At 36.7% G+C, this 23,050-nt stretch overlaps 1 protein-coding gene across 3 annotated transcripts in view; it reads left to right on the plus strand.

Moving 5' to 3' along the window:
• The window catches only part of LOC145693736 (uncharacterized), a 627,490-nt gene that overhangs the window by 556,077 nt on the left and 48,363 nt on the right, over positions 1 to 23,050 (plus strand). For 2 of the 3 annotated variants that reach the window (XM_081770031.1, XM_081770032.1), the window contains one exon: positions 22,385 to 22,437. In XM_081770031.1, the coding sequence (XP_081626157.1) occupies positions 22,420 to 22,437 (18 nt within the window). In that variant the 5' untranslated portion in view covers positions 22,385 to 22,419. Of the gene's footprint in view, positions 1 to 22,367; positions 22,438 to 23,050 lie in introns of all 3 variants that reach the window. The other variant, XM_081770033.1, reaches the window with a different exon arrangement.

The following is a 23,050-nucleotide window of genomic DNA, read 5'->3' on the forward strand; positions in this document are numbered from 1 at the left end:
TATCCATCAACATACATACAATTTATATACATACATTATATATATGATGGTGTATGTGTGTTAGTGTATTTTTAATATGTTAGTTAATAATAATAATAATAATAATAATAATAATAATAATAATAATAATAATAATAATAATAATAATAATAATAATAATAATAATAATAATCATCATCATCATCATCATAATCATAATAATCATAATCATAGGTATTCTGCCTTTATTGGCAAGTCACTTGCCGCAGCTGAGAAGCTTCCATGCTCCACGGTCCTCCGCTAACCTCTTCGTCTTCGCGTATGATCTTTCTGTTTTAATATCATCCATTAATTGTATTCTCCTTCGCCCCCTCCCTCTCTTTCCCGCCACCATACCCTCTAGGACGTCCCTCATGATACAATCTCTTCTTAGGCAATGTCCCAACCAGTTTCTCTTCCTCTTCCTAATAATATATAAAAGTGTTCTTTTCTCACCCACCATTTCTAACACTCTCTCATTCGTTTTCCGCTCGACCCAACTAATTCTTTCCATTCTTCTCCACACCAGGCACGTAGCCAGGATTTCGTGAAGGGGGGGGTCCGTGACATGAAATACTGTGATCATCACAAAAGGTGTTCGATCACTCTAAACTATTTTACTGGAACATACGTTGGTTCGTTTAGCCAGGATTTCGTAACGGCGGGGGGGGGGGGATGGACATGAAATTCTGAAGGCCCAGGCGCTCGATCAATCTAAACTACTTTACTATCAACATATATTGGTTTGTTAGGACAATAAAATGAGGAAATGTTGGCAAGTATTTTAATAACAAACTATGAAGAAATTTCGAGCAAAATAATAAAAAAAAGTATTGAAAAAGATTTTGCAATATTTACGTTCTTCTCCTGTTTATTCAAATATAACAATTTTCCTTTCGTTATGACCTCAATTATTATAAAAAGTACATACTGAATGCTGTCTTGTAAACTATCCTTTAATATAAATAAAATGAAGAGTTTGTTTGTGTGTTTGTCTGTGTGCTGCCTGGGGACCAGACGAGTGGACCGGGAGTTACCAAATTTTGGTCAGGGGTTGGCCCAGTCCCCAGATCAAGACGAAGCGTTTTTTTTTTTTAAATTTCGAAACAGTGGGGTCTCAGGGGGGCGTTTACCGGAACCGGCTTGGGAACCAGACAAATTGACCTAGAGTTACCAAATTTTAGTCACGAATACCTTGGTCCAGGCTCCAGACCAGAGTTAAACGTTTCTGTGGAAATTCGAACCAGGGGTTCTCAGGGGGCGTTTACCGGGACATGTAAAAATAGTAGAAAATGATCAATATTTATTTATTTATTTAACAATCACCAGATACAGCTCAGAGGCCATTTTACATTGGATATCCAACAACATTAACAATGGAAAGGATTTGGGAAGGTATCGGCCAGGGCCTGTTTAGTAGGTGCTATCCCGGCATTTGCCTGGTAGGACTGAGGGAAACCCTGGAAAACCTCAGTCAGAATGCTAGGCAGCGGGATTCAAAACCACGACCTCCCAAATGCGAAGCCAATGCTCTACCACTTGAGCTATTAGTGCCGAATTCATATTTTCGCGGTCGCTGAAATCAATGGTGAAACTCCAGTCGCATTAACTTCCAAATTCACGCTATTCGCCACCGGACCGGGGGTCACCGGAAGGGGGTGAGATACTAAGACATATAAAACTAATCCAAAATGACCAATATTAGTGTCAAATCCATAGTTTTCGCGGTCGCTGAAACCAATGGTGACACTTCAATTAGCGATGACTTGCAAGTATACGGGCCGGGAGCCAGCGGGGTGTCGATATCGAGGCATATAAAAAATATCCCAAAATGACCGATATTAGAATCAAATCCATAGTTTTCGCGGTCGCTGAGATCAATGGTGATACTCCCACAGGCGTTGACTTCCAAATACAGCCCCTGTGCGAAGCATATGTATATTCAACTAGTTTTACAATATATGCGTTCCTTTCTCTGTTGAATCAAATGCTTACAGAACTTTCTTTCAACATAATTTTTTTTGTTTTTATTATTCCGTCAACTACTGTCGGTTCCAAATGACAGGTTAAAGGAGCAACAGAAAATTGTCCTTGAAATAACATGTTTGATACTGCAAGGATGCGATGACGAAAAGTTATGATTAAAAATGCCCACGCTGTTACACAACGGCACTTATGCTTTCGAAAGCTTGAAATCTCCATGACTAATAGCAGGAATTCTGAGAATTCCATAACTTTTCCTGAAATTTAAACCTCGCTTACCTCACCACCATATTGCAAGTAATACAAATCTCCTCATAAGAAAAAGTAAACAAAAGCTTCTTGTAGTTTTCTTTTTAATTTTTAATGCTGATCCTTCTTTTTGCCATTTCATTTTGTTTTATCCTTCCTTAATTTTTTCATTTCTGGTCTCGAAGGGGGGGGTCCGGACCCCCCGGACCCCCCCCTTGGCTACGTGCCTGTCCACACCCACATTTCGAAGGCTTCCAGTCGATTTTCGTCATCTTTACGTAATGTCCACGTTTCCGCCCCATACAGTACAACACTAGGGTGCAGCGTTTTACCATTTTTTTCTCGGAATGAAATGTAATACCTGGCAAAAGTGGCCAATCCACATGGACATTTCAGGTATAGATTTTTTTTTCAAATCAGATAATATCTTCTGTGAGAACTATTGCCTCAAAGTTTCAAAATTTACCTGAAAATTACAAAAAATACCGAAGTTGTTCATTAATTTTAGTTATGTTAAAGTAAACATATTTTTAGTTAAATACATGTCAGTTGCTATGAAAACTGACATTCAAGTATAAAAATGCCAGTTATTTGCCCTTGGGGGGATAGGGGTGCCTCCTCTGGGGCCAGAAAAAGGGGCAAATTCAGTACAGTTGAGCGGTTGTTCAGCTCCTCGCTCACCTGGCAATATAGCCTGGCCAAGTGATCCAGAGCCCACCATGTAGAGATGGCTACACCTAGGGATCCTCTGCTAGGCCTATCCAATCAACCAACCATATGTTGCGCCGGATCAACTGATCCGATTAGTCACTGTCAGGAAAAATTGTCACAAATTGGGACTTTGATTGAAATTTAGACGCAGCTTGCCTAGAAAGTAAGGTTGACCTGATTATTCCGCCTCTAGCATCACTGGCACATACTCGGGAGGCTTCTTCAGTGACTAATTTCACTATCCGTTCTACTGCCACCGTGTGGCACGGATGGACGGTGAAGGACTATTCTGGCACAGTGTTGTCAGGAAGTGAAAGTTTGACCATGAGCTGTTTGTTTGGAACCGTCCATAGAACTTACTGATAGTACAGTTATTGCAAGATCATTGCAGTGTAATCGTTTGCCTCAAAATTCAGTCTGGGAATGATTTTATATCTAATGGAGTTATAAAGATTCCCTGCTTCGTATTCTCGAGCACTAAGAATCTTATGTGTTGCATCTTGTCGGACAGCAAGTCGACCATCAGTCATCATGGCGAGAAGATTTTTTTCTGGGAGTGCAAAGAATGCATTCGTCTAAATGGATGAACGGATTACAGCCTGGTATTCCCTTGGTAAGCATCTAGACCTTGAATGGCCTCAAAGACGTGAGAGTACCATCAGCAATGGAAGACTATGTTCTGATACGGCATTGCATAACCACACAGACTCTAAGTATGAATGTCGCAATTTCTATTAATTTCTTGGTAGATTTTTTGTTGCAATATACAATGTTAAAATTCTTTTTGCACTAGTCAACCAGCTAGATTCGTTTAGTTTGCCAGGGAATATAGAAACAAGCTCTTCCGGGCATGCTCTGGAATCAATGGCTTGAAATATCTGGAACAAGCATCTCAGGTCCTTACTGAGTTTTCTGTGCTCTTCTGGACTATGATGAGGTAAGTCACATTTTATTGGTTTGAACAGCAACACTGAAAGCTTTTTCACAGTTAGATAGTTTTGAAACTATGGGACGTGTGTAAGAATAGGGGCTTGAATAAGCGCCTCGAATATGCGTGAAAAGAGCTCGCAACAGCAGTTCATTAAAACGCAAGAGACAAATATCCCATTGCATTTGTTTTCCTGTTAGTTCCTCTAATTTTCGAAGAACAACTTCATTCCAAGCATGTTAGTGTATATTCCATCACACCCAAGAACATCAACTTTGTCAAAGCCAACTCTGAGTTGGTTCATGATGCATTCGAAAATAGCTGTGGTCTCGTCATGTGCAGAGCCAGAGAATGGTGTCACGTGACCAACGTATTGAGAGTTACGTTCAGCCACAAGTGATAAGTGCTGTTCTCTAACGATGCCTGTGTGTATTTTAGTGTAATCCCTTCTATCATCAAAGTATAGGATTTTAATTGGATCATCATTTCTAGAACTTTCTTTTAAATTTCGAGCAAGTTTAAGTTTCGCACGCCTTATTTTGTTCCTGTCTATAGTTAAAGCAGATGTTATGTCGCTAGATTTTTGAGAAGTTATTATTCCAGCCTTTGAAGCTGCCTGAAGCACAGTTATATGTGCCCCAGCCCTCTCGCTTACATTGTATCTCTGAGCAATCGTAACAGTTTCAGTCAAATCTACGAAAGTCGTTCCCAAAGTAATGCATATTTTTTTTTATGGAAACTAATGCTAATACTAATACTAATACTAATACTGTAGCTGGTTCATATTTTTTATAACAGCTAAACAGAGCAATGTTTCAGCTACAGACCCATTTTTCCACATAGTTCTCACCATTTATTATGAACTTTTGCCAACGATGAACCAGAGCCTGCATGTCGCGCTTGTAAAAATCGGCATTTCCTGGACTGTCTTCTGGATTCCGGTTCGTAGTGATAACACCACGTATCATCTCCAGTGACGATGCTATCCAAAAAATTGTCACGTTCATCTTCATATTGGTCCAGCAGGTCCCAAAGGAAAAGGCAAGGACGAAAAAAGCTGTAGAAACGCTTAATTGTACTGAATTTGCCCCCTTTTCTGGCTCCAGAAGAGGCACCCCTATTCCTCCCAAGGGCAAATAACTGGCATTTCTATATATGAATGTCAGTTTTCATAGCAACTTACATGTATTTAATCAAAAATATGTTTACTTTAACATAACTAAAATTAATGAAAAACTTTGGTATTTTTTGGAATTTTCAGTGAAATTTTGAAACTTTGATGCAATAGTTCTCACAGAAGATGTTATCAGATTTGAAAAAAAATCTATACCTGAAATGTCCATGTGGATTGGCCACTTTTGCCAGGTATTACATTTCGTTCCGAAGAAAAAGTGGAAAAACGACCCACCCTAGTACAACACTCCACACGAAGCATTTTATGAGTCTTTTTCTCAACTCTTTATTCAAGGTCCCACAAAACAAACTTTTTTTCCTCCTAAAGGCTGTTTTCGCCATTCCTATCCTTGCTTTTATTTCAGGTTCGTGCTTCATGTCATTACTAAGAATACTACCCAGGTATCGAAAACTATTCACTTGTACTATTTTCTCCCCTCCTACTTTTATATTTGACACAAACCCATTCGTTCCAATCACCATGGCTTTTGTCTTTCTAACATTTATTTTCATCCCATATTCTTCAAAGCTCTTTCTCATTTTTTCTAACATTTTATTGATTTTCTTTTCAGATTCTGCAACAAGCGCCATATCGTCTGCAAATCTTATGCATCTAATCATTCTACCTCCTACCGAAATGCCATCATCATCATGTAGGCCCTTTTTCACTATCTCTTCTAGATAGACATTAAATAGTGTTGGCGAGAGGCAGCATCCTTGTCGAATTCCCCTTCCAATTGCACTCTCTTCTTCCCCTATCCTAACACTTACTTGTTGGTTCATGTATAAGTTTCTTATGAGTCTTTTATCTTTCCATTCCAACCCTATCTTCGTTAGAACTCCCAACAACAATTCAAAATTTAGGCGGTCAAAAGCCCTTTCTAGATCAATAAACACAACATACATCTCTTTCCCTTTTTCTATAAATCTTTCACCGATCGCCCTTAACAATCCAATTGCATCTCTTGTGCCCTTGTCTCTTCTGAACCCGAACTGCTCCTCCTCAACATCTTTATTTGTTCTTTCATATAAACTTCTGTTCAGTATTCGGAGCAGAACTTTAGCTGCATGAGATATGAGACTAATAGTTCTATAATTCTCACATCTCTTTGGGTTCGATTTCTTAGCCATCGGTATCATAATCGATTTCAGTTAATAATAAGATAATTAATAATAAGTAACCTTAAATTCAGAATTTTCATTCATTAACAAATTAAGTAATTACTGTAATTTCAATATATAGTAGCCAAACTATGTTTTGGATTTTAAATACAAATTCTTCAGCTCTATCGATCAATATTGAGAAATCCGCAAAAAAGGCTCCTTCTGAATTTCCTATACATTTCGAAAATTTAAAAGAATCGAAAATAAAATGATAGTTGCGTGGTCATATAAAGAATAAAATTTCAAAAGTTTACAATTATTACTGAAAATTAATGCTGTTATCCAAATCGAACATTTTAAAAACACAGTTTCTAAGGTATTGGAATATAATTTCTTATCGACAATATGCAACGTTGTAAATAGTTGTTGCTATAAATTTCAGTAACTGCTCTCCAATTGCATCTGTATATCATTTTGTCATATTTAGCATAAAGTCCAAAATTAGCCTGTTGAAAACAGCTCTTATTTGTAAAAGAGCACATAATGATCGCTTTTGCCTCTTGCAATGGTCTGTCCAAACAGCTTGATAAAAATTCAGTAGCATAACAACCAAAGCTGTTTCTCTTATATTAAAAAAGGACCTTGGTGAGATGAGTACAGGGTGTCCGAGAAGTCCTTCGCTGATTACAGAAATTGATAACTCAGGCTAGAAATAAGATAGAAATATGAAACTGGTGTTGAACTGTTTACAAACTATAAAAGTTTTTGTCTGTGTTAGGTTTGTTCTATTTTACCAAGTCTCAATTTTGTTTGTTTTAGGTTTGTAGTACGTAAGTAAGAAGCCCAAGAAGCCATGCCAACCATCCAGGAGAAGGCACAGTGTGTCTTGTGGTACCAAGAGACACGATCACCAACCACGGTGCAGAGACAGTTCCAGACAACATTTGGGAGGACTCCACCTGATGTCAAGAGCATTGAAGCCTGGTATGAGATCTTCAAGAACACAGGGTCGGTTGCTGACCTTCCGAGGTCTGGTCGACCAAGAACCTCAGCAGACACGGTGGAGGCTGTGCGGCATCTTTTCTGAGAAGTCCTAAGAAATCGGTGCGCAGGGCCTCACGTGAATTATAGATGCCAAAAAGCTCTATCCATGACATTTTACACAAACGTTTATTGTTTCGTGCTTACAAAGTGCAACTCGTTCAGGCGTTGTTGCCCGACGACGGTACACGTCGATATGACTTTGCGGTCGAAATGCTATCACGTATTGCGGACGATAATGGTTATCTCAGACGAATTGCCTTTTCCGACGAAGCGACATTCTTTGTCAGTGGAGTAGTGAATCGCCATAATGTACGCGTGTACCAGATCTTGAAACCCTGCAGCAACGAATAACCACAGTCGTTGCATCGATCCCTCCAGTGATGTTGGCTAATGTGTGGATGGAAATTGAATATCGCCTAGATGTGCTACGTGCTACCAAGGGTGCTCATGTGGAAGTGTACTGATGTGACAAAAACTTTTATAGTTTGTAAACAATTCAACACCAGTTTCATATTTCTATCTTATTTCTAGCCTGAGTTATCAATTTCTGTAATCAAGGAAGGACTTCTCGGACACTCTGTATAGGGGGCACCGGATTCTACTTCGCCCCGGGGGCCGAGACTCTGGTCTCTATCAGTGCGAATCTAACCCAGGACCCCTGCACCAAAAGCCATGCGCTACTCAATTTTGTTTAAGAGGGTCCCATCATGCGAAATTAAAATACCGCTAATTTTAGAGTAATTATGTGATATCTTCAAATAGATAAAATATAATTGAAAAGTGGACAATATTATTTTACATGAGGTGTCATTATCACGACTCACTTATCTGCTTTCGATTTCCAGCCATTTAGAAAATCGGTATTTATTTTCGCGTTTATAAATGGCTGCAAACGGAAAGCTACTAGGTGACTCGTGCAAAATAATATTGTCTAACACACTCTTGTTCCACATTTCGATGATCTTTTATCTATTTGAAGATATCTCATAATTACTGTAAAATTAGCGGTATTTTTTAATTCGCCGCAACAGGAATACTTGTCTTTATAGCGTTCTAATTACTTTTATTTAATTTTCTGCATAATCCGATGCCGCAGGCATATGAACACATGTTCGAGGACAGTTAAAAACGACTATTCTCTTCAAGGGGAAAACATTTCAGTTTCACAATTTTGCCTGTTAGGCTAAACGAGACGGATGATTTAGGCAAGTGAATGATGATAGCATTGGTAGAATGAAAATGTAGGAGAAACGGAAGATGTAAGTCAACCTCGAGAAAACCCACGGACATGATTGTCCACCACAAAATTACTTGGACCTTGATCGAAGCAAGAACCACTCGTACCAGAGATAAGCACTCTACCACTGAGCCATGTAACTCTCTCTTCAAGGGGAATCGAACCCATACTCAAGACGATCGTCAGCCTAACCCCTCAAATTGCTCGATTACGTCTGAACAGAAGGGTCTGATTTCCGTAACAAAGTGTCTGGATTCATTGGAAGTGTCTATAGCAGACTACAGTGATATATCCTTCAGATATTCCGCCATACCTGGGAGGTCGCTTGCTCGCGTTCTACAGTCTTCAACCAACCTCTTCCTCTGTTTCAACTCCGTCCGCCTCTTTCACTATTTTCTATCTAGGAATGCGCACGAGACAAGTCGAGACAGGATTTTCCTGACAAAATTCGAGTCGAGACACGGCTCTTCCAATAGAAAAATATATATTTTTCGAGTCGAGACATGACCTTTACAGCACATTTTCGAGTCGAGACAGCCACAATTCTTGTCTCGTGCTCATCCCTATTTCTATCATGCACTCTAAACATAATGCGTTTCTTCTTAACGCATTTACCGGTTTCCGTTCCTATTTTTAATGATTTTATCTCATCTGCTAGTCCTAGTGCTTCCTCATTGATTTCTCCAACTAACTTTTCTACACTCTTCTCCATATTCACATTTTCACTCATTTTTTAAACAGTATTTATCGTTTAGTTCCCCATTTCTACTTGATATAACTATGTTCAAATTACACAAAAGAGTGTTTCCGTATTTTAGGGAGATGAATTTTCAAATAATATCTTATAAGTTAGTAATAATTGAAACAAGGAAGATACGTATATATAAGTTATATACAAAAATCATATGTATAGAAGCAAATCAGTAGTCAGAACACTAAGGAGGGAAGAGAGATAATTTGGGGAGAGACTACCTTGGCTTCACCTTACGTTCATAATTTTTTGGTACATATGTGCTATTATTATGCGATACAATTTTCCTTAATCAACAACGTAAAGAAAAAGAAAAAATTGAAATACATTGAACAAGTAGCATAATTTAGACTGTTTTTAACAGTTTCAGGAAATTGAAAATTGATTTCAAAATGATTGCGTAGTTCTATCAAGTGAATATAAAGGTGTCTGTTTGTAGAACATTAAATCATCTTGAACTTTTATGAAAAGAAAAAGAAATAAAGCAAAATAAAATATCAGAGGTCCATAAATGAAATTATCCACTAAACACAAATTTCTGGAAATAAAAATAAGTAAATCCATTTTTCCTTCAGCGATGAAAGGATTCGTTGGCACTCAAATCAACGGTGAACAAAGAAATTGTGTGTTGTATTTTCTCAGAGAAAGAATTGTCTGGAAACATAAGAATTTTGATTTGGGTTGTCTATTTCACCTCACAGTCAAACTGGATTTTTTGTTTTCCTTTTTCTTGCAAGGAAATAAGGCATGATATTTTTTTGAGTACTTACGTTTTAAAGTCATAAAAAAATAAAAGTGGAAGAAGGCTGTTTCAGCCTCTAATCGGGGCTACTTTGCACCGATCCAACGTAACCCCTCAGATAGGAAATTATTACTGCTGGTAGCCTACCTTCTGCCTTCTAATTTTAGGTAAATTTCCTATTTAGGTACATGCCAGAAAGGATTTCTCGTTGGAAAATAAATTACGAACAGTGACGGATACAGAAAATAGTTTGATAGGGGCTTCACTCAGATTTTTTTTTAGAAATCATTAGACTTGGGGGAGCTTGAAGCTTATATGCATAGGAATGACTAACATTAGATTTTTTACAAAGGAAATCATGCAGTTTGGGAGGGGGGTCAGCCTGAAAGCACCAAATCCCGTAAATAGTCCACTGATTACGTTTGGGATCATATTCTTGGACATAAAGAGCAACCAAAGCAAATCAGTTCACGCAGACTTTTTTCTGTTACTGAGTTGGCATTTTTGTGGGACATAGATCTATGCTAAATTATATCAGAATGTGGTTCCTGTGCTGGTACTAGAAAATACATAATTTTCTTTACAAATATTGGTAATTCATACTAAGTATCGATATCGGTGCCATCATTCTAATACTGAGGTTACTTTGCACCAAAGTTCATATTTCAATAACTATGGCCATATTGAAAGTTTACTAATGCACTTGCACGAATGTTTTCCTTATATATTTAGTATTATATGTTTGAAATTCAGTGTTCTAAATCATTACGTTTGTAAGCTACATGTGATTTTCTCCTGTTTACGGTGCCATCTCGGAATTCGCCTCTTGGAACTGAGAAGAAATCTGGGGAAAACTCGCAGTTAGAATGGCCAGCCAACTCGAATGCGAAGCGAAGACGCTAACTTTAAAAATAATAATAATAAGTGATTTAGTGAGCGTCGTCCAGTAAATGGTCTTTAAATGGTATTTCAGCAGCGTTTTTCCCACTATTTTAGGACTAAAGAAATTATTTCATCAAATGTTTAGGAATTCTTATTTTGTCATGAACTTATTTCTTTAACTCACATTTTTTGACCGTATTCGACACGGATACGAACACAGGAACAGCTAAAAACGCTTGTGCCCTTCAGGACACGAACCCCTGACTGGATTCGCACACGATCATCACAGGCACGTCTATTATTAACCTCCACCTATTATTAACCTCTACCCTTTTCATATAACAAGGAAGATTAAAAGCATAAGTATTAAAAATTCATGAAGGGAAAGGGGGCGTCTGAATGTTGATTTGCCCCGGGTGACTGAGATCTAGTTCTGGTCCTGAGGAAATATAACACAGTAGTGTGGGAAACAAGAGTACGATTATTTATGTGAACTTGTCACAAAAATCTGATCAGCTTTTAGAAGTAATTCTCTAACTTTTGGCAATGCAGGGAAGGTTGTAGAGATGCCCAACGGGGACGCATTTTGTTAAACCTTGCAGCTGCCCTTTCTGATCCACTACAAAATGACTTTTTTTTTTCACTCATATGTTCCGTGCGACCTTCCAAAATGGTTGGCCACCGCTGTTAATTCCTTCACTTTTTTCCCTGAGTCCAATAAAAGAAATAAAGAAGTAGAAACCGCAGCTGCCGAGGCTCTCACCTGCCTCCAACGAACAGGCAGGTGGCTGCTTCCTTTGCCGGATGACCGATTTCCCCAGCCACAAGAAAAGCTGCGTTTCTCCTCCATTTACAAACAAACGCGGTTTCCACGAAATGGAAGAAAGTGTACAATCACAGTCAGCAGAAAGAAATTCTTCCTGCACTTGACCCTGATTACGATGTACAGTCGGCAGCAAAAACGGAAACGTTACACTGCAAGTTATTTAAATTTTGTCAATTATTTTCAGTCAACTTGGATCGGTAGGAAACTCTCATTACCTGAACATTAAAAAAAAAAAAAAAAATGCTATCTGTTGATTCTCAATTGTTTATTGAGTTCAAATGTGTATAAAATGGAATAAATGGCAGTGTCATGTGTACAGCACGTGAAGAAGTTTGGTTTCTATGGCGCGCTAATTCATCAATTAATATTAAACTTGAAAGTGGTAATAAATTTCTATTACTTCCGGTTTTAATACAGAGATTACAGTGGAGATGGAATATATTATTGAAATGCTTAATTGATTACAGAAAATCCTTTATGTTACCGATTTTACTTTATAACGATCAACGTTGAAACAGGAAGTAGTTCATTTTCGGCACTTCTGGTTTCAATACAAGATTTAAAAGATGGTACCTGTCCTTTAAACGCTAAATCGATCCGCCACAGAAAAAAAAAAAACACTTCTCGCCATGTCTTATCGTTTTTACTCTATGTAGATGAATATTGAAACCGGAAGTTGGAGTGCATTTGTATCACTTCCTGTTTTAGTAGAAAGTACAGATAAAATATACTCTTGGAACAATTAATCCATTGCAAGAAATCGGTTTTCGGTATCTCCCCGTTCTTCCTCTACATAATAAACGTTAAAATTGGGAATGCTTTGTACTGAAGTCGTGACATTTCTTGCAGTCATCAGTTCAAATGCTTTCCGGTCGACAATTTTTCTCAACTTCAGTTGAAAGGAAAAGAGAATGTAAATCCTATTCTTATGAGCAGCGCCGCAAATATCTTCAATAATAGGGGGACAAGTAAGACCGTTTCTTTTCTTCTTTTTCTTTCTTATTTTCTTTTTTCTTTTTCTCTCCTTTTTTCTTTTCTTTTTCTTTTCTTTTTTCTTTTTTTGTTAAGCTATGTTCAAAATATTTATGAAGTTGAAAAACAATGCTATGGAGGATCAGAGAGGAGAGTTGTCTTCAACATTAGGAGGCGGGCAGATTTTAGGCTTATTCTGAGAGGACATCAAATTCATCTCACTTTCCTTTGTGGCAATCGGATACAAATCATCACATTTTTCTCAAAAACTACATTTCAAATCAGATTATTGGGGGGACAGTACCCCTCATCCCCCCGGTATTTGCGCCAGTGCTTATAAGCAGATTTGATGCTTCACAACGTTGTTTAAATGATTGTCCAATTTTTGTGTGTTGACTTTCCGTTTTCAAGAGATCGGAAATTATATACTTTTATTTGTGATCGAATCAGGGCCGATGAACACAAATGAATTCTTAAACATAGTACCTAAATCGAATTGCTTTCTTTCTCCTTTTTTTTTTTTTTTTTTTTTTTTTTTTTTTTTTTACGATGTCATTCATTAAAATGCGTAAAGGGTAGCTGAAGTTCGAAATCTTACGCCGCAACAATGGATTCATTAATTATGACATTTAAATAATATATTTTTTTCATTCTTGTACGCGATAAAATATTTTTCATTGTTTCTAACATAGACTTCGAGCATAGACCACACCATGTCATTGACGAAACAAAATTAGCAAGGAAAAGCAGACATTTGTCGAACGACTGACTTAGAACAACCGAAGAAGAGGAAATCACAGTGAAGCGCTTTCACAGTACAAGTGAACATACTATACCAAGTGCGTCCATGTTGTGGTTTCCAAGGGGGGGGGGCAAATATAAGCGACATTTCAAATATAGTTTCAAATTTTGATATAACTATTCTAAAAATTCTATTGGGTTTTCGATATTCCGACGTACAATTTCCTCTGGGAGGGGCGAGCGGACCACCTTGCCCCCCTGATGGGCGCACTTGTACTATACATATTTAAAACCTGGGTTCTCCATTTCGTTTGCATCCTATACGTTTTAATAAACGTCTTTGTCAACACACGATAAACAGGCGTTAAGGTAGACTTATTATAAAATGAAATTTTATAACATGAAAATTAGGTGTTTCATATGAATATTTCATCAGAACTACAGTACAACCGCTCAAATCCGAACCCCGGAAATCCGAAAACCCGGCAAATCCGAACACGTTCTCAGGAGAAAAAAATAACTACAGCTGAAAAAAAAAAAAAGATTTAATCACACAAATTTAGTTTTTTTTAAGGTTTTAACATTTTTAGACTTAATGCTTACAGTTATAGATATGCGACAATCATTTTGAACATGAGTGTACACGCGCCAGTCAAGGTCACTGCCCTTTCGACCACTGGGCCACCCTGTCTAACCTCAGTCGTTGTTTTACCGCCAATTCAGTGACGAAATAAGTACGTAATATTATTTCCCGGGTAACCGAACCCCCCCGAAATCCGAACAGGCTTCAGCCCTAATTAGTTCGGATTTGAGGGGTTGTACTGTATCAGTTCCGGTTGGAAAGTCCGGACGAGGAGGAATGGTGGGACACAGAGATTCCAGTTCAAAATCCGGCTTTTCCTATTAAATTTGTGATGTTCACAGCTCTTAAAACCTCGTTTCTCACAATGAAGGCCCTTGAAAAGGAAATCAATTTATTCTCGAGCTCAACTAAAGAAAATGAGAGAGAGGAAGTGAAAGACACTTCTGCATCAATTGGCTTGAAATAAGCAATATAGCTCCACCTAACTATTATTATTAATGAAAACGTGTCTTTCAATACCTGTATCATTTCTACCCATTTATGTATACGGTGAGATATTTTTTCCTTTTTTTTCTTTCTTTGAAATGAACTGAAATTATTTCTCCTTTTCGTATTATTTCGTAGTCTAGAAAGTATTGAGCATTTTGCGGGCGAAATATGGTTAGTGTCCCAAATCTCAGGTACACGATTCGCAGCGGCCCAGAGCTAACGTCATTTGACAACTGACAATTGAAACTAATAGATGAAAAGTGCTGGTATTCTTATAAACCACACATAAGGCATTGCGTCATGAAGCTGAGTGAACTTTCCACAAAACTGCTACATTTTATAATTTTATTTCGATAAAGGCTGAAATGTTGCACAGGCCTATGAAGAATTTTGTGTTGTTTGTATTTAAAATACATTATCAAAAGCAAAAGACAAAAGATGATACACTTTCTTTCATTCTGGAAATTTCGATATAAAAGATGCTCCTCGCAGTGGGGGAATAGTCAGAAAAAGTGGATGATATTTTCGCAAAAGTCGAGCAAGACTGGCAGTAGGCACTCAAAATATCGGTAATGACCTACATATCCATGATCAAACCGTTGATTTGAGTTTAACGTCCCGTTCAACAGCGAGGCTATATGAGGATGATCAAACAGTGTTAAAGTATTTGAAGAAAGAGCTCGACGTTTGTATGGCACATGATCTGACTCAACGGCATTTACTCGATCGAATTTCTATCTACAAATCTCTATTGAAAGGTAACGAACTCGGGCCATTTCTAGAGCATTTAGTTATAAGTGATGAAAATTGTATAATGACAACAAGGTATGGAAAATATCCTTTCGAAGCGAGGAGAAGCACCATAGTCTATGCCAAAGCCCACAGTGACGCCCAGGAAAGTTATGCTGTGTGTTTGGTAGAATTGAAAGGGTATTGTGCATCACGATCCCCTTTCATTGACCAGAACGATAGCCTTGGACGTGTACTGTTGGTAATTAGTGCGGGTGCACCTAGCAATTCAAAGGAAACAAACGGAACCTGTCGTATTCCACGCTGAAAACACAAGACCGCATCGATCTTTAACAACCCGTCAGAAACTAGAACTTGTCCGAGATGTTTTAATGAGTTCACTGTATAGCCCGCACATAACACCGTCAATTATCATTTCTTTCGGTTTCCATAGTACTCCCTAAATGATATTAAGTCAATTTCAAAAGATGCCTATGGAAACCATTGTCACATTTTTTAAACCAGAACCCTTAAAGGATCTATAGCAACGCATTATTGTGTTACTGGAAAAACAGACGAAGGCCATCGGACAAAATGGTGCTTATGTGGTTTCAATTTTGGAAACCAAATGCTCAACTTTTTAGACAACCTGATATATTGCTTGGCATAATCGTGGGACGTAAAACTCAAAGATTTCATTTCATTTTTTTTCCGAATAGACTTGGAGAAAAAAAAAAAACAGCTGCTGCATCAACTATAATATCCCCGTCCATTTCAAAAGGAAAAGAAGAATGTTCCCTCTCAAGTGGACATCGCAGGTATTCAACAACACTAAGAATAAACCTCTGCATTATGCTTTCGCTCCTTCGCTCTCAACTTTGTAGTAGCAGCCCTGTTTCTTTAGTTACAAATGCCATTCTTAGAATAAAATAAACAACAACAGATGTAAAGTGCTACCTAATACTACATTTTATAACAGTATACGAGGTAGTATATACCAATAAGTACGTAAATAAATAAACAATGTGCATCCCAACTATCAATCATTATTGGAGGAAAGAAATATATTTGAGCGTCATGAAAATTAATTTTGCCGGTTCCCTCCAAACCTACACATGAGAATTCGCCTTCGAAGCGTGTCATTTTCTTCAACTCCAGATCTTTGGTCAATATTAATCAAATCAAATAAATAAATAAATAACATTTAAGAGTTAATGGTAATTTTGAGGTATACCAACATGTTATTAACCACCGTTGAACACAAAGTTTCGTGAGGGCAGAGTTCAGCTTCCATTTCTCTTTCATATGTGCTATGGCTGGAGGTATACAAAAATCGTTTTCCTTGACTGTCGAAAACTGCACATGACGATTTAAACATATTATTTTGTTTAATGAAACTTGTCGATTGGTTTGATTGATCTCATCTTTGGATTTTTTTCGTTAAATGCTAGTAACGTAGGCGTGCGCCATTTCACATCGCCTTTAACAATAGTCATTACAAAGTTAAATGAAAACTGTTACCATCACCAATAAAGCAATTCTCCAAGCGATTCGCAAAAGAACTTCATCAACTGATTGCTTCATGCAGCATTTTAGAAATCTTGATCTGCAGACAGGTCACTTATTACGGAATTGCCTACAAGTTCTATACGGAACAAATTTTATTAATAAGTTTAACTTCTGTTGACGATTCCAAATTGTTAACTTAGGAGATTTTAATTTGAAGCAATGAAAATTCAATAATAATAATAATAATAATAATAATAATAATAATAATAATAATAATAATAATAATAATAATAATAATAATAATAATAATAACAATAATAATAATAATCCCTCTGGCAGTCAGACCCACTAATCCGGAAGAGTCATCCAAAATAACATTAATTCTACACTAACACTGCAAAATTTTATAGTAAATTAACGATATCCACAACTTGATCCTGAAAATTTGGTTGGTTGTTCAACTTAAGACATAACATTATTTTTTAAATTTGAATATCTGAAATGTCTTGTGTAGTTTCACGTAAATTCATCTTTTGCTTTCTGCTTTCAAATCTAATCCAATGATTTTGAGTACATACTAAGAAAGATGATTAAACAAAATATTGTTTGACCTGAACGGCATCTCTCATATTCTACATGACACATTTCAGAGGTTTTCTCGATTGAACCTTTATATTCCTGATAAGAAACACATATAGCTTTTATTATCTGGGATTCTCAGAAGCTTATATTCTGACAAAGTTTGCAGTTGTTTCTCAGTGATATCCTTTAACACACACGCACAGCACAAGAGAAAGAAAGGAATAGGTTTAGTGAAAAGAGTGAGAGAAAGGGAGACAATCATACTGGTTAGAATTGCATTAATAGTTTCATAATTCTCTGTATGTGTACAATGTTTTTTGTCTTCTTCGGGCCTGTTTGGGTCATGGATCTGTCCGAATCAGACCCGATCAGTCAGAGGTAGAGTGGGTCAGTGGGTCAAGATTTGTATGTGGGTAAGTCGCTGCGATATACCACCCACCATGACCCACTGTCACCTACAACCACTCTGTTCACTGCATTGTAGACAGAATTTTCTGAACACTGGTGAATTTGTCTACGTTTTACTTTCAAGGCCTTCATTCCTCTTCCTTTATCATTTGTTTCTGTTTAGTTACGCGAGATAAATATATTTAAATATCTAAGTGAAAAAGAGAACTTCAGCTACTTTTGGATATTGATTGTAATTATAATAATAGCAATAGGGCTTGAGATGCAGTTTGTGAGTTTTTAGAGGAGCTAACTACTGGAAAAAATGTTTGACAATGTCTATTGCAACAAATGTTGTTTAATGACAATAAAGCATCACCTTATTTATTTAACAAACACCAGATACAGGTCAGGGCATTTTATACTGGATATCTAACAACAACAATAACAATGTAAAGGATTTGGGAAGGTATCGGCCAGGGCCTGTTTAGTAGGTACCATCCCGGCATTTGCCTGGTAGGACTGAGCAAAACCCTGGAAAACCCCAGTCAGGATGGTCGGCAACTGGAATCGAAAACACGACCACCCGAACGTTAAGCTAACGCTCTACCACTTGGGACCCAATCTAAACTGAGAAGTTATCATACGCGTATCGCTTTCATTATAATACATATCCTAAGGGGGCAGTGGAGTCTTATTATTATTATTATTATTATTATTATTATTATTATTATTATTATTATTATTATTATTATTATTATTATTATTATTATTATTATTATTATTATTATTATTATTATTATTATTATTATTGAAAAATAGAGTATCTCACAATCCGTTCAACTTACGTTAGAGAGCTAAAATTCAGTATATTAACTCTTTATTAAAAATAAACCGAGCATGTCCTAGCATTTTTTTAAAATTATATTTTATGGGGGGAGGGGTAATTTTCTATATGTTGGAAATTGATAATGGGTTGATTTATAAAAATAATCGAAAACGATCGATATTAGTTGAGAAACAAATTCAAAAACAATTATCAATTGAGAAATAAAAAATATAGTGTTTCGCTTCATATATCTTCTGCTTTCTTTACAATAATTGCTGAAGCTTGTGCTTATTATATGAAGTGCTCAGAGCACAAGGCAATCAACCCATAAAGTTGTCAGAAAAATACACATAACATTTGTACTGTAAGTTTAATTAGGTCTACATGGAAATTTTAGGTTTGTACTGTACACTTAATTATATGGAAAATTTTACACTTTTTTCCCTTTACTTTGGTCAACTTACCTTGATTTGGGACTTTCAAATTTCCTTATTTTCACTGAAAAAGTATCTGTAATTCAACAAGGAAATAATTACATTATGATAATTTGATTTTAATTCATCGTAATTTGGCCCATGACAATTACTTTACCATTTTATATCGTAAAGGTCAGATCCACCGTTATTGTAACAGAGTGGTGCTTGAGCGATTGATCCTAGAAATTCAACCTCCGATAGAGATGATTGCATGGATCATGGGTCAGTCTTGATGACGATGAGTTTTGATATCTTGAGATGGTCACGGTGGGTGGAAATGGGTCACGGTGGGTAGTGGATCTTGTTTCCATTGACCCACGACATCTCTGCGATCAGTCTATGCACGGATTTGACTCGTCTGGGTTTTACACCGAGTCCGTTTCTGGGAACTTTGTCAGCCGTTTCATCACTGGTGCCGTCCTCATTAAATACTGTAAAATGTAAAATCTATTTAACCTTGCCCGTGCAGATGTAATACATATTCTCATGACAACCGGCGTCTTTCCTTGGAATTTAGAAATTTCAGCCTTGGCTTCTGCAGTGGAGACGTAGAGTCGAGATAAGGAGGAAGAGAGCTTCCGTGCTTTAAGATGAAGTGGTTGCTACTGTGACTCATTGAAAAAGTGAGAGTGAAATAGCTGACGACGCTTATCACGCACTCATAAAAGATAAGACGAAACCCTGTCTCCTTGGAGTTTCCTCCTTTGTTTAGTGACACCAGCTAAAATGACGTCAATTAAATTGAATCACTCTTGTAGTGTCTTTACTACATTGGATGACACAAAATGCAAGTTCTAGAACGAGCATTGCAGAAATTTCGTAACATGAGATGGAATAACTGTTGCTTCGTATTTTGAAATAAGTTATTTAAGAACGCAAACATTCTCTTGCAGTGTGTTTTGGTCTTCTATGAAACTCATGTGAGTAAAATTAAACCAATCAAGTATAAAATAAATGTACTGTGATTTGATGTCTATAACTGATTTTCAATAGCATTTATTTTGAGTTGAAGGATATTCTAGTTACCTGGATATTCTAGGCACGCTGTAATTCCGAAACTACCCACTTTTAAGCACAAGTCTATGTGAACTTTTTTTTTCTTATTTTAATGTGAGGAATCTGTTCTCAAAATATTGTAACACCCTATATATAGTTAAAGTTACGTTAAACGTTACATTTAAACTGCTGGCACCATGCACAGTAGAAGCCAGTTAAAGTTGTTTTTTAATTGGATTTTATTACCTTTTCCTTGACCGATTGCGAATTGACCGAAATTTCTATTGGTGGTGTGAATTAGCTTCCTTATTGCTGGTACTGAATAATTTGAACTTCAACTAGTATATCCCGTTCGGAACCGTCTAAGAAAGCGGGTGCCATATTTCATGATAATCTGGTGATCTGTTCATTTGTAAAAGATAAATTCAACTGTTACTCCTGATTGATTTCAACCCCAAGCAATAGGAACAAGTAAGCATGCTTCTTCCATAGAAATAATTTCCTTTTTCAATTATCATCAACTTACTGTACATGTACACAGTGGCGGATCCAGGGTATGATCAAGGGAGGGATTAACCATAATTTGCACCTTTATCCAGTGTAAAGCACGATTAAAGCCCATTTTATCCAGTGTATACCTGAGCGTCAAGGATGGCTATAGCCCCTATAGCCTCTTGGATCAGCACCTGCATGTATATATATATAAATGTGATGATATTTGTTCCTCAACTCCTGCAAGACCTCTGGACCTGATTTGATCTTTGCCTAGCTTAGGTTCATATCACAATACTTTGATGAAAATGTGCGTTTTAAGAAGGGAGCGTGGGTTCAAAATTGATGAAAAACATTGGAAAAACATAAAAACCACCCTCTCAACTTTGGAACACAAAACTTGTTATATTAATTCTTCATTTAAAATAACTGGATCCGTGTCTCAGCGTTTTTGAACATTTCCATTTTAAGAGGAGCAAGCAGGCATCTTCTATAAATATAAAATAATGTAACTATGTTTATCCGCAAACTCCCATTAGACGATTGGACTGATTTTCATGATTTTTGGTATAGGGCTTATGTTATTATCATGTTATTTTGGTTAAAATGCGAACTGTAAAAGAGCAGCGGATGGTTCATTTTTCTTAATTCAAAATTTTCTCAACTTAGGGGGATTAAACTTGGTACATAAATTTGTCATTTAAAACAAGTGAATTTCGTTCCGCAGTGTGAAACTACAGGAGACTTCTAAAATACAGGAATTCATATAGACACCTACTCAAACTTGAAGAACTTGTAGCCCATCTATAACAACTGGTTGCAATAGATTAATAAGATCAAAGATAAAACATGTTCCTCGGACGTTGGATCCTTATCAAAAAGTCATTACTCGCTATAAGTTATTGCTTTTATTCTATGGCGATAGAGGTTGAAACTAGAAATCGTTAATTTAAACCATTTCCGGTTTTAATAGATGCTTAAGGGAGAAGATAGAATCTACTTTTGGGAAGCTGAATAGGTTCAAAAAACTGATCTGGATATCTGTTATTGCTTTTGCTTTACGGATATCAGTATTCAAACCGGAAGTTCTAGTAATAAATTAGACCAGTTCCGATCTTGTTAGGGTTTTGGGGCTGTAATGATATGTTTTCTTGACACCCTGAATTGATTGCAGAAAACCGCTTGTCGATATCTCTATTTTTGTTCTATTGCGATAAATGTTGAAACCGCAAATGGTTAATTTGAGCCATTTTGGGTGTGAATAGAGGGTAAAACATATTCTTTGGAAACCGAATCAATTGAAAAAAAAAAAAAAATCTCGATATGTCTAACTGTTTTTTCTTTGATATCTGTTACGAACGGACGGACGGACGGACAAAACCATTCTATAAGACTTTCGAAATTCATGTTTATCACAGTTTGGAAGTCTAATAATAGGACTCGTGTCCCAGCGTTTTTCAGCACTTTGCCTGTTTCTTTAAACTTGGTGATTAATTTCCCGACAGCAGTAAAATAAATAGGTTGATGATTAGGGTGTCGAAGGTTAAATTCTTCCGCAGTTTTGCGATACAGCATCCTTCTCGTCCACTTAAGAGTACCAACTCGACTCGTTCTTCTAACAGAGCCATCATTCAATCTCCAAAAAATCTGTCTACCTGCTCTACTACCTAAAGCCGCCTTTGCTCGTTTCTACACACACGGCGGACATGGAAATATGTTCGGATGCTGAATTCATGTTAAAAAAAAAAAAATCTCTGATAGCTGTCTACAGAATCTTTCCATGAAGTCTAATGATAAGCTACAACAATAGTGAACAATGGAATGGCAATAGGTGTAGAGCGAGTATACTTTATGGAATATTCAAAGTATATATGTATAGGCTTATTAACTCGTTAAATGTCGTAATGACAATGAACATTATTAACATAACATAGTTTTCATTTCTTTGCAGGCATAATATGGAAGTGGCAGTTTCTGTTATTTGCAATGGATCATCTTGTCATGGTGAGTGTTTTCATTTAATAGTACGTCTACAGTCAAATTACATCAAAAACGGGCCAAACATAGACACTTAGAATAAAAAGATGGGACCTTTTGGAATTTATTCGTGATCTCTTCTTCATTAACCCCCAGAAAATAATAAAAAAAAATCCAGTTGTGGGCTTTCCGCCATTTTGAATAAATAGTCTGCCACCTTGGGTTTCTCACATGCACTTAGTTTATGCCACATTACTTCTAAACTAATTAACGTAGAAGGATCATTCTTTCTTTATTATACTTCTAATATTATAGGCAATGTAACAAGTTATTATCACTTTTCTTCGAGTAACCATTTTTGCATAACTTTAGAATAAAGTAAAAATTGGGATCTGTATTAGGGGACATATTCTTTTCATTGTCTCATACTACTTAACAGAGTAGAAATATGAAAAAAGTGCTCGAATAAAAGTTGTTGGAAATTTCATAAGCTTCAGAACGATGTATATTAATATATTGTCACTATATACAATGTCAGAGATGCGCAATGAAGCTTTAAACGTTATCAGACTGCGCACATTTTCTGATTTAACATGAAGAAAAAAAGAGACTATATAGTGATTTGAGACGGCTTTTCATT

This window comes from Thermobia domestica, chromosome 8 (assembly GCF_964235325.1).
Source record: "Thermobia domestica chromosome 8, izTheDome1.hap1.1, whole genome shotgun sequence".
Lineage (NCBI taxonomy): Eukaryota > Metazoa > Arthropoda > Insecta > Zygentoma > Lepismatidae > Thermobia > Thermobia domestica.